This window comes from Tripterygium wilfordii, chromosome 10, assembly GCF_013401445.1.
Source record: "Tripterygium wilfordii isolate XIE 37 chromosome 10, ASM1340144v1, whole genome shotgun sequence".
Taxonomy (NCBI): Eukaryota; Viridiplantae; Streptophyta; class Magnoliopsida; order Celastrales; family Celastraceae; genus Tripterygium; species Tripterygium wilfordii.
The window spans coordinates 3,625,643-3,638,605 of NC_052241.1; the positions used below are offsets into that span (position 1 = coordinate 3,625,643).

Sequence of the window (12,963 nt, forward strand, 5' to 3'; positions counted from 1 at the left end):
TTTTAATGACCCATGGATGATGTTTGTTATCTTGTTTAATGGACCATGTAAAAAAATGCTTCTAATGGTGCAAATTGTTGTCCCATTTTGTTGGTCCAAGCCAGGGGCGGCCCTGGGCAAGCTAGGCCCTCGCCCGGGGCCCCCAATTTTGAAAATTTTTAGTTATAGCCTTATAGGATAGTTTATTTTAAAACCAATATCAAACTATTTTAAAGCTCATAAATATTACATATAAAGCCCAAAGGGAATTGAGAATTAAAACAAACTAACAAAAGTATGGGCCCAACCCAATTAGAAAGTAAGAAATACCACTTTAGGTTTTAGACTCTAGAAGTTAGACCAGGTCATAAAGAAATTAAGAAAAAAAAATCAAAAGCCTCTTCAAAAATCAAAAGACCTTTTTAAAGTGTGACATTTTTAAAATTTTTATGATATTGATGGAAGAGATTTAGCTTTAGAATTCAAAGTTTTGTGTAACATTTTACCTAAATAAATAAAAAAGCCTATTGAAATACTAAATCACTTACAAACAATGGATGGTGGTTTTTCAAATGCATGGATTGTATATAGAATATTGTTAAACTTTTAAAAACTATATGATAATAACGGAAAAAAAAATTAAGGGGCCCCTTTTTTAGAGTTCGCTCAGGGCTCCCATAAACTCAGATACGCCACTGATCCAAGCATGGAGGCATGGAACATGGTTGGCCTCCATGTTGGCTTCAAACATGGCCCCACTTAAACCACACTACAATTATACTAAAAATCAATACTGGGCTCCACCTCTATTACATCAAAAATCAAGCAAGCAAATTTACACTATTGTACCGATACATGTAACATTTCATTTCAATTCTCAGCCATCTTAGCAAAACACGTCTCCTTACGTTTTGTTGTTCCCCATAGCATTGCACCATTGTGGTTGCTCTAGCTTTTGGTACAGAGTTAAGGATAAAGGAGGGGTAAAACTTCCACCATGTTTGGATTAAACTATTATGGTATTGATAAAATATCGATTACCGTGCCGTTATTGAACTTTTGATTATCGAAACTGACACTGCAGTGGTATACCGTTATCAATTTGTCGGCATGGTAAGTTTTTCCCTGACTTCTGTATTGGTAACGGTAATCAAAATTCTAACATCGAGAATTTTATCGATTATTGATATATATTAAATATATATTGATATTATTTTTAGTTTTAATTTTGTTGTCACCATTAGATTCATACGATTGTAATCTACACCATTTATTATTTTTAGGGTTATTCACTTCTTTTCACATTCTCACGAAGCTCATCTACTGTAATCATTTAGCTCACAATCTCTCGAAGCTCATCTATTGTAATTACTTAGCTCACAATGACGAAGCTAATCTACTGTAAATGGAAGAGATGGAAGCGGGAGCCCAAATCGCCTGGAAACCCAAGCACGAAGAGGTTGAGGTCTCTATAAATGTCGAGTAGCTCTAGGAGCGATGGTGAGAATCCGTTTGATGTTGAGAAGCTCCTACATATCGGGACCATTGTTGAAGATCATCACCAACCTTTTCATTTACCCAGAATTTTCTAGAACTTTCTTGTTTGTTATACTTCTTCTCTCTAGATTTTGACTCTCAAAATCTACACCCAATTCCATGTATCACTGCATCTGCAAAGACACAACTAAAGACAGCGGCAACGATGATGCGTAGATTGACGATGAGATAGATGAGATGGTACAGAGAAAGTAAAGTTGTAGAAGGCGATGAGAGAGAGGAAGTGTTGTTTCGTATATATTTTTTTTAAGTGACATACAAGCAAGTGCTGAGTTGGGTGGCAACTTGTCATCCAAATAAGCACAACTAATTTTGCAAATGTTGATTATTTGCCAACTAAGCATTGACCATGCCCATTACTGTAGCAATTCTGATCGAATCTTTTAAATGTCTTATTTTAAATCAATGAGTGATGACGTAACAAAAAATCTTTTAGTGCTAAAAGTGAATGATTCCTATCTTTCGGTGACGAAAAGTATAATTTGTCGATTGATATTACCAAATAAGCCCTCCAATAAGACGTTGATACGTGGTACACAAATGTGCGAATGGTGCTCATGTTGAAGCTCAAGGAAATACCTCGACATAAGCTGAGGAAGTACCTTGACACCAATCGAAAAGGCTGCTTGGCGACTTATCGAGGTACCAGCTCGACACATCCTTGAATCTTTATTCAAAAATGACACCAGCTCTAAACAGAGTTCAACTCCCATTAAGAAAGGAATCTGGATGGAATCTACCCTACGAGAAATCCTCTTGAAGATAAAAAAAGGGAGACTTACTCCTACTATAATTTGACCTCATCAACTCATATAGAAATGGGACCTCAAGCATTAGGTAAATCTCCATTTTGAATCTTGCAGTGTCAATTGCTTAATTAGAGAAGGAAAGCTTCAAATATCGAGCAATCCTTCGTAGTAAAATTTTGTGCTGAAGGTTTTCATTCGCAAGAAGGAGTCTGCTTGACTAATTAGGGTCAGTCTTATTTTCGATATCAATAGTTTGACATCGTCAGTGGGAAGGAAAATATTTTAACCATGTGTTTGTTAAAATGCCAATGAGAAAGTTTGAGGATTGCTTAATTGCTTTGTTTGAAACTTGAAAGATGATTATCGACAACCAAATACCTGTAGGATTTTCTCACGTTGTGCTCAAGATACTACAAAGTTCACTCTTCAATGATTGAAGAATTGCCTGAAATCCATGCCGTGGGCAAATTTTAAGAACCTGATACGGGGGAATGGGCGTAAGCTGGGGAAAGTGAAGCTGTAGCGCTGTAGTATCTGGGGAGAGTGAAGCCGTAGTGTTATAAATCCACACCCTCAAACAACGGGAGAGTGAAGCTGTAGTGTTGTAAACTCACTACGTCGGGTCAAATGCCAACTCACTAAGCTTGAGAAAAGGCCTTGTTATTCGTTAAGGGGTGGGCTTGGGTTTATAACCACACATGGTTGGAATTACCCACCGAGGTGGGATATTTTAACATGTAGCACTGTAGTATCATAGAAAGAGCACAAATTGAAAATATGCTGCCATATTATTGTTTGTGGCCTTAGCAACCCCTTCTGAGATTTCTCTGGTTTGAATTAATGAACATCTTTTCCCCATACGTGGGAGTCATGATTACAGAGGCTGCAGAAGAGGATGAAAGGAATGATTGAGAAGATAACAAATTGCGATGAGAAGAAGTACTGCATGTGGAACAGGAAGAAGCAGCCGCTGTGGAGGATAGTAAAAATTCGCCGCAAAGGTTTGATTTTTATACTTATTTTTGTTTTTATCTTGCAAGATTAACTCTTTTCTTGCTCAATGTTTTAAGTTGCCTACAATTAGGCATTCTTTGATAAGCTGATGCCCTGTGCATTAGAATGTTGGTCTGAATAGTTGGTGTCACCTTTTATTCTTTTTTTTTTTTTTAACCAAGAAAGACATAATACAAGCTTACCATTTGGACATATAATACTAGTAATCTTAGTTGCGTTATCCAAAGCTTCTTTGTTACATGATTTCCACAAAGATCTTCTGAACTTGAGTGCACATTGTAACAAAAACTCTAATCTTAGCTCTTCAATGAGTGAAGAATTACCTGAACTCCATGCTTTGGACGAAGTGTAAGAACTTGTTGTGGGGCATGCACATAAGCCGGGGAGAGAGTGAAGCTGTAGCGCTGTAATATCATTGAGAGAGCAATTTTTGCTTCATGGATGGCAAAATTAATGCCCACACAAATTCGAGGCCCAATGCCGAATGGAAAATATGCAGCCATGTCATTGTTTGTTGCTTTAGCAACCCCTTCTGAGAATCTCTCTGGTTTAAATAAATGGGCATCTTCTCCCCATCTATTAGAGTCATTATGAAGTGCTAGAATTGGGATATGAAACAGGATACCAGCAGGCAGAGTGAGTTTTCCTAGTTGAACTTCTCTATTGGCTTTTCTATGGAACCCCAAAGCAGGAGGATATAGCCGTAGTGTTTCATTTATCACCATACCGATCTGCAAAGTAAAGAAAATGAAAACAATTACTATGCTGTAATCAATGGAAAAATTAAAAGATTGTGTTACTTACTATCTTTAGTTTTGCAATGCCATCTGAATTTGGATTCTGCTGGCCAAAAATCATGAGCACCTCCTTTCTTGCTTCCTCTTGCCAGTCTGGGTGGCTTGCTAGGAGCATGATAGTCCAAGCAAGCAAGGCGTTTGTTGTTTCTTGTCCAGCCATATAAAATGTCTGGCACTCATCAATCAAATCTGCAACTGAAATTTTCTTCGATTCGTTCTTTTCATGAAATGCCTCCATCAAAACCCCAAGAAAATCATTTCCAAAGTCATCGAGTTTTTCTGACCTCACATTCTCTTCTTTCTTTTGAACTATCTCTAGTATGGATTCTCTTATTCCTTCTTGCAGCTTCTGTGCTTCAATTTCATCTCTACTTTTATATATCTTACTGCACAAACAAAAAGGGGTCAAACATTGAGTAGAAAATGTATCTGCCTTTGCTTGTTAGAAGTTGAAATGAATCCCAAAGGCTTAGTCAAGATATTATAGTTCATATATAGTTTCCAATCCGTCTATCTGCTTACCTGATGCCTGGAAATCTGACTTTATGAGCATTTCTTGATATTATGGCACCCAACTTGCTTAACATCTCAAAAATGTTTTTCCCTTCTATGTAACTACTTCCAAAAGCAGTCCTTGAAATCACTTCAGACGTGAATAGCTGAAATTCTTCAAACACGTCTATTTCTTTGCCTTCATGAGTTTTCCACCTCTCCAGCATCATTTCAGTACTAGCAATCATAGCCGGTATCATATTCTGCAAAAAATACTTGTTTAACATCTCTTTTAACAGTTCAACATCATAACAACAATTCAAAAACTGCAACAGTAGAAATGGTATTATCAGTAACTCACTTTTATGCTTTCTGCATGAAAAGGATGGCTCACGAGTTTCCTCATTTTAACCCATTTTTCACCATTGGATGACGCGACGCCATTTCCTAGTAACTTTTTCAGATAAGGATTGACATCTATTTTTGGATAATCTCCATCTTTATTTTTCAGTATCTCTTTGATCATCTCCGGTTCTGAAACTACCAGGGACGCTTGAGGACCAAACCAAACAAGAAAATTCACCCCTGTTTACACCGAGAAACAGATATTTGTTCATTCAATTTGTTCTAAACCTATGTTCATGATCATGTTATGTGAGCCTACTGTAGAATTGAAATTGAAAGGGGAAAAAGATATACTCTTACCATATTTCTTGAACCATGAGTGTAGGTGAGGCTGGGTATAGGAGAATATGTCATGTGATAGAAGCTTCATGGGTCTGGCTAATGATTCTTGTTTCATCCTGTGAATTGCTTTAGTGTTTCCATGCAGGAATCTGTAAGGAGGACCTTTGATACCCTGGGAAGCCATGAGAGACTGTATCCGGAATGGAGTCCACCATACTTTGTACAGGAACTTGATCAAAATGAATACAAGGTACAAGAAAAAAGAGCTTGAAAGAAGGATTGCTAGACTTCTCTGGAATGGGCTCATTTGTTCTTAGTTCCTGCTCAATTTTACTGTATTGTCTGCTTTCTGATTTGGAAGTGAGAGGAATTTTTTTTTGTATGAAGGCTTGGATTGATGCCCAAAAGAAAAACAAGGTTGCTGCTCAATTTCACTGTATTGCTTTCTTTGTTGTACTAATGGCAGATAAGGTTCCAATGAATGGCTCTCAGGACCCCACTAAAGTCATTACAATTAAAGTCAACTCTGGCATCTCTTCTCTTGCGCCAATTCTGGTCGAGATGCTTAAAAATGCCTCTTTCTCCAACTGAAATGATGAAAAAAAAGATTAAGTTTGAATTTGGAAGTTTTAACAGTGAAAATTTTGTCGTCCAAAATTTTCAGTTTGGGAACATCCGATAAAGTCTGCATTTGGATGCATTTTGTCCACAATTGTTTACAGAGCCTATTTGTTATAGAAAAAGTAGACATACGGCCAGTGTTGAAAACCACATATGGCTAGATGATATGTGGATGATCTAGCAGCCGTGCAAAGATTGAATAATGGCTGGACAAATCTCTTCATTGCGTGCAGTTCATGACAAAATCGCAATCTCTCTCCATCAACAAAGCCAAATTGAATTTGTCTTCCCTAATATGATCAAAAGCATAAGCAGATAAAAGAGTTGGGAGAACCTTTCTCCTACGTCTACTACCTAGGTTTGTCAACCTATGTTTTTCCCAACTCCATTAAGATGTGGTTTTGAGAGCCCCACAAAACTCTTTACACAAAGGATTATTTGCACACCCCCAAACTCAATAATACACTTTGCCCTTCACAAGGGACTTTATCAAGGTTTGAAGAATAGGGTTCTCACAAGTTAACACTAGGCTATTTGGTGTGGAACTCTCTCAATACAACAATACTCCGAAGGGTAAGATATGATTTTACAACAATACTCCGAAGGGTAGGATATGATTTTAAGAATAAGAGAGATTTTGATTGTAAGTAAGCAAAACCTAAAAGATGTAGGAACTTCCCTTTTGTAAAAACAAGATTAGTCAGAAGTCCTTGAGTATTAGAGGCTTAAATGGAGAAGATCTTTCACTTGATGATGAAATTGTAGTAGCAATGGCAAATAAGCTTGATGATTGATGAACTTGATAGCAATAATTTCTCTCAAAGATATTTTTCAATTTCCTTCTCCAAATTCTCCAAATAAAGGAGAACCCTAATTTGATTTCTCCCTACACAATTTTCACCATTGGATCAACTTCAATCTTTCAATCTTGGTCTTCCATCTTCCAATAAATCTTGGCCCTTCGTGACTCAAACAAAACAAATCTCTATCACACATTTTCCAACCGTTGGAGACTTGTAAGAAGGTAGGAGCATGATAACTTTTTCATGTTGACCATTGGATCAATGTGTACTTCTAAATCTGAACCATTGATACTTTTTTTTTAATTTTGGACCACTAATGACTTGTACCATATTTGATCTTGTCCCTCCATTTTAGCTCCAAGAAACCAAATAGGGTTAATTATACTTTTCATCACCAAAAGATAGGAGTATCTCAATTTTAGCACCCAAAAATTTTTTGTTACAAAGTCATCACTCATTTTTTCAAAATGAGACAAAACAATCACTCGATCAGAATTGCTACACTGTCGGGTAGGGCCAATGGATATGTGGCGTTAAACCAACAATAAATAATCAAAATATACATGTGGCAATATATACTATTTTTCTTATTTTCAAATAAAAAATCTATCCATTCTTTCTCCTTCCTCACTCTCCTTCTATCTCTCTCACCTTCTTTCACAACCCAAATTATGGCAAAGGGATGATTGTTTGGAGGCGGAATATCTGGATCTAGACAAGGCAGATATTGATTTTGGGTATATGAGAGGAATGGAAACCCTTGTAGATATGGATCTAGAAAAAAAGATAATTGTTGGAGAATGATGAAGTTGAGGAAGTGGATTCATAGAGGTAAGTGGATTTGTTGTTTTCTTTGCTACTCTCCATAGGAAAACATAGATAGAGAAGGATGGAGTTTATACTCCATTGATACTAAAAATGAACCTCTTGTGGTCAGAGATGAAGTTTTTGACTTAAAATATTTTTGTGTGAAGTTGAATAGAAGTTTTTTTAAAAAAAAAAAGCGTTGATCTAGAACCACATAAGCATTTTTGACCAAAATTTGTTGACTTAGTGCCACATCAATGGGACATTTGACTGGCACTGTATAAAATCTGCTTGAGTGATTGTTTTGCTTCATTGGAAAAATGGATGATGACATTGTAACAAAAAATCTTTCGGTTCTAAAAGTGAACGACCCATATCTTTCGTGATGAAAAGTATAATCAACTCAAATCAAATAATATCTTCAGGCGTAAGCCACGTTTGGTTGCATCAAGATAATCTTCATTGTAGCTCAAGTCTTGAGTGTAGAAAGCCAAACATGTCTTATACCATAAGAAGAATGAAGTGCAAAGCTAATTCACATGTTGGTCCATATATGGAAATAGATGATGTGGCCTCTTCTCCTTTTAGTACTTTTCCCTCTCTTCTTTTTCTCTTTGCATCATATTCTGATCAATCTCAATAATTTCCAATCGATCTCAAACAAACCCCGAGTGATCTCAGTTTGTCTCTGAACCCAAAAATAATCTTTTTCTCCATTTCATGCAATTTCACTTCAATGACTGGTTATAGAGCTTTCATATGTACCTAATGCATAGTCCTAAGGCTCGTTTCAATCATCACATCAAGTCCTTAGTGGAAAGGCAAACATAGGATTTTTTATGATTTTCTAGAGCTCTAAACTCATTCTTGGAAACCGGATCTCAATTCCTCAACAATTCTGAATTCTAGACATATTTGAACCTTTACAAGATTGTACCTACAAATAATTTGGTGTATCGACATCCCATTTGGCTTATAAGTTTGTGAAAGTTTCATGCCTTGCCCTTGGGTCAATCATATAGAAATAAAATTCAATAAATTAAAATTTATGTATGATAAATCATAATAAGCACATTTGAATGTCCATATCAAATTTCACAGCAAGATTCATTCTTATGGTCATTCAACTTAGAGGTGAAAGCTCAACTATCACAGTTTCAACTCTACACATATACAGTAGCTTCATGCATAAAATTGAACAACAATCATGTGATAATTTGAAGAATGGGTAGAGAAGAAATGTTGGGTCCAACAACACTTGAGGTATTGTCCCACATTGGGCCCAAGGCCCAAGTGAGTTTTGTCCCTAAAAGGGCCCTCAAGTGGTTGAGATTGTTTTTCAACTTGTAAACGACATCACTTGGCTTGAGCCAAGCAATGTGCGACATTTCATCTAACACTCCCTCACACTTGTGGACTCAGCTATGCGAGACCAACAAGTGAACTATATGGGTTAGAATCCATGTACTACCCCTCACCTTGTGGTTGGTCCATATCTGAAAGGCCGACATGTGACTCAAACGCCATCGGGTGGAGGTCCTGTGGATTGAAAAAATGCTCTAATATCATGTGAGAATCAATGGGCATACGACAGATGTATATGGTGAATTGATTACCAACATGGTATCGAAGCAATTCGAGCTAGCTGGACATTACCTCTACTCCAGTACTTGTTGGGTCTTGGCATAACCTTGCCCACAAGTACGAGGGAGTATTAAACAATATCCCACATATGTTGGTTATCCCAACCATGTGTGGTTTATAAACTCAAGTATCAATGTACCATCAAGTGAGAAGGCTCAAGGGAACCAATGTATGCACGAGAACCAGATAACCCTTTGTGGGCCCAATATATCCACGAAAACCGGACAACCCAAAGTGAACAATATTATTGGTATGTATGGGTGTGTGGATTTACAACAAATCAGATGAAATTTGATGAATCACTCTCAATATGATATGTTCATTTATGTCTTAACTACATTTCAATTCAAGAAACACATCACTAAGCTATGCCATTTTGAATTAAACATGTGGGGTTAATTATACTTTTAATCACTGAAAGATTGGTTTCGTTCACATTTAGCATCAAAAGATTTTTTGTTACAAAGTGGTCACCCATTGTTCCAAAATGAGACAATTAGGGGATTCGGTCAGAATTACTACAGTAATGAACAAGGTCAATGCTGATGTGGGTTATGGTTAATGATTGTAAAATTATATGTGCCTATGTGGTTAACAACTTAGATTCCAAATCAGGATATACTTACATGGCTGTTGATGTGGCATGGGGTTAGGGATTTGGAGCCTTCTCTCATCTATCTCTCTCTAACTTTACTTTCTCTTTTAACCCATATTTATCTCATCGTCGACATGAGCATTGCTTCGCCCATCCTTCAGCTACTAACTCGCCGCCTTCCTCCTTGCGCCAAAATCCACGCCTCCATCACCGTCAAATTCGATCTATGTGTTGTGAACAATATACCACAACAAATACAAAACATATCTAAAGCAAATACATATGTATAGAAAGATAGAGGAAAAGTAACCACCGCCATCCTTCTATGTAGATCCAAATGAATGTATCTTCTCTTATTGGATGGGATGGTGGCAAAGCACGAAGTCAAGCAAATCAAAACTAAGAAGCTAGTGTGTATCTTCTCTTTATCTCACCATGGCTGCTGATGTCAATGAGTTTGTGGCTACAGATCTCAATGGGTTCACAAAGCATTGGTGTGTTTGAGACTTTATTTCCAGGGCCAAACATGACTACTCAGGAAGTGAAGATTTCAACCTGCTACCAAGAAGTTACTTAAAGGAAGGGCAAATTGCAACGGCAGAGAGACTAAGGGAGCGTGAGGAAGGAGAGAGAATGGATATTTTCAATTTAAAGTTGATAAAAATATTACATATTTTATTGCTAACTTAATGTTACATCATTTTTTTAAAAAAAAATTCCACGTCAAAATATATTGACCAATAAAATTTGACTAAATCCTGTTAGAGATTTTTCAAAATTATTTTGATTTTTGTTTTGAAAAGACATACTTTTTAACATTTTCATTTTAAAGGACAAGTTTTAATTAGTTTGGAGGCAACTCTTCATATTGTAAAGATATGTCCTTTTATGGTGTCTTTAGAGAAGAGTCACCATTATAAAGACATGATCATTCATTGTAAAGACATAATTATTCATTGTAAAGACATGTTCTACGTGAAGAGTTACCACAAACTCTATAAATAGAGTTATTCTCCAACCATTTGATCGAATTTTTCCTATCAACTTTCTCCCATTCTCTCTTCATAAAAGTTTTTCTATTGTTTTTCTATTGCTGCAAAAATAGAAAGACAATCATTTTTCTTTCTCTTGATTATTCTCAAAGTACTCTGACCTTCTACGGCCATTGCACCAAGAAGAAGGTGGTCCATAGACCAAGCTTCATTGTATCCTGGAGGCGGATTTGCTGTAACCTAGTGTAACCATTTAGTGGGGGCAAATACTGTCATAAGGAAAGCGACTACGCGCCTTGAAGTTGCTTTTTGCGCCTAGGCGTGTTGAATTCACGCCTAGGCGTGCGCCTAGGCGTGCTCCTAGGCGTGAGCCTCTTAAGTTATGTTCCCTTCAAATCATTGCTTCCGGGACTGGGCGAATGAAATTATCCTGGGCATGCACAAATCATGCGCCTAGACGCACCTCGCCTAGGCGTAAGCCTAGGCATACTTCTTCACCCACAAAATCTCTTCCTCCTGGACTGGGCGCAAATGATGAAGCCTAGGCGTGACTAAAATTCGCCCAGAACAGCTTGAAGACTTTTTCTTTCTCTAGTCGTGCCTATTTCAGCCCCTTTTTCCACTTTTTGATACAATCCGCAATTAACCTATAAAAATACAAATCAACATGTAAACATACGCATTATTTATCAAAAGGAAGCTTAAGAGGGGGAGATTTCTACCAAAAATAATAGGTATTATCATACCTATCGAGGAGACTCTAGAAGCAAAATATTTGGCTAAGGATGCGACAAGCAAAAAGTTTCTAGTAAGTCAATTTATGCATTTTAATATGGTAGATAACAAGCCTGTCGTTGATCAATTGCATGAAATTCAACATGTTATTGACCAACTAAAACAAAAGAACATTCATATGGACGAATCTTTTGTCGTGCCTGCCATAATAGACAAATTGTCTGTTTCTTGGAAAAACTTTAAGAAAAGTCATAAACATAAGAAGGAAGACCTTTCCCTCGAAGAATTAGGTCAACATCTCCGTTTGGAGGAAGAGGCAAGAAAATTTGAAAGCAAGGAAAATCTAAGCACTAAGCTTTCAAATGTCCTCATAGTGGATGATGGCAAGCAATCCCAACCCAATAAGAAGCGCAAACAGAGGCCGGAGAAAGATTCCAAGAAAATGAAGAGGGGTACATGCTGGAAATGTGGCAAGCCCGGACACTTCAAAAATGAGTGTCGTTCCAAGAAAAAGAAAAAAGAAGAGGCAAAGGAATCCAATTTCGCTGCTATAATCTCCGAGGCTAATACCCTTGAAGATGTTTGTGAATGATGGATTGACTCGGGAGCAACAAGACATGTGTGCTCGTTCACCACATATAAACCAGTGGAAGAAGGAATTGTTCTATACATGGGAAACTCCTCTTCCGCAAATGTCAAAGGCATTGGAAAGGTGGATTTGAATTTCACTTCTGGCAAGACTGTTACGCTGAATGATGTGTACTATGTTCCTGAGATTAGAAAGAATCTTGTATCTGGAGGCTTGCTTAATAAGCATGGCTTTAAGTTAGTTTTTGAGTCGGACAAATTTGTCCTTACGAAGGGTGGTACTTTTGTTGGGAAGGGTTATTACTGTAATGACATGTTCAAAATGAATATTAATAATAAAGCTAATATTTATGCTTATATTGTTGACTCTCTATCCTTATGGCATGCTCGTTTAGGACATGTGAATACTAGGAAAATGAATGATATGGTTAAATTATCACTAATTCCTAAGTATGAAATTGACTTAGTTGATAAATGTCGAACTTGTATGCAAACTAAGATATCTAAAACTCCTTTCCCTAAAGTTGAAAGAACAACATCTCTACTTGAATTAATTCATAGTGATGTATGTGACATGCATAGCAATCCTACTAGAGGTGGAAAGAAATATTTTGTTACTTTCATTGATGACTACTCAAAATTTTGTTATGTTTATCTTATGCATTCTAAAGATGAAGTCTTAGACAAGTTTAAAATATATAAGACTGAAGTAGAAAATCAATGCAATGCTAAGATAAAAAGGTTAAGGTCAGATAGGGGAGGTGAATATCAATTTTCTGATTTTTGTGAAAATGTTGGTATTATACATGAATTTACTGCACCTTACACACCACAACAACATGGAGTAGCGGAAAGGAAAAATAGGACTTTCAATGAAATGATTAATGCTATGTTATGTTACTC

General features: G+C 36.8%; 1 protein-coding gene across 1 annotated transcript; it reads right to left on the reverse strand.

Annotated features, from left to right (window-relative positions):
* Positions 1-3,407: 3,407 nt before the first annotated feature.
* On the reverse strand, positions 3,408-5,824 carry LOC120007441 (cytochrome P450 CYP749A22-like). Its single transcript, XM_038857668.1, has 5 exons — positions 5,294-5,824; positions 4,950-5,173; positions 4,619-4,851; positions 4,104-4,482; positions 3,408-4,030 (listed from the first exon to the last, which is right to left on the reverse strand). Exons 1-5 carry the CDS (start codon positions 5,580-5,582, stop codon positions 3,596-3,598), a joined length of 1,560 nt encoding a protein of 519 aa, XP_038713596.1. The 5' UTR covers positions 5,583-5,824; the 3' UTR covers positions 3,408-3,595.
* Positions 5,825-12,963: the final 7,139 nt, after the last annotated feature.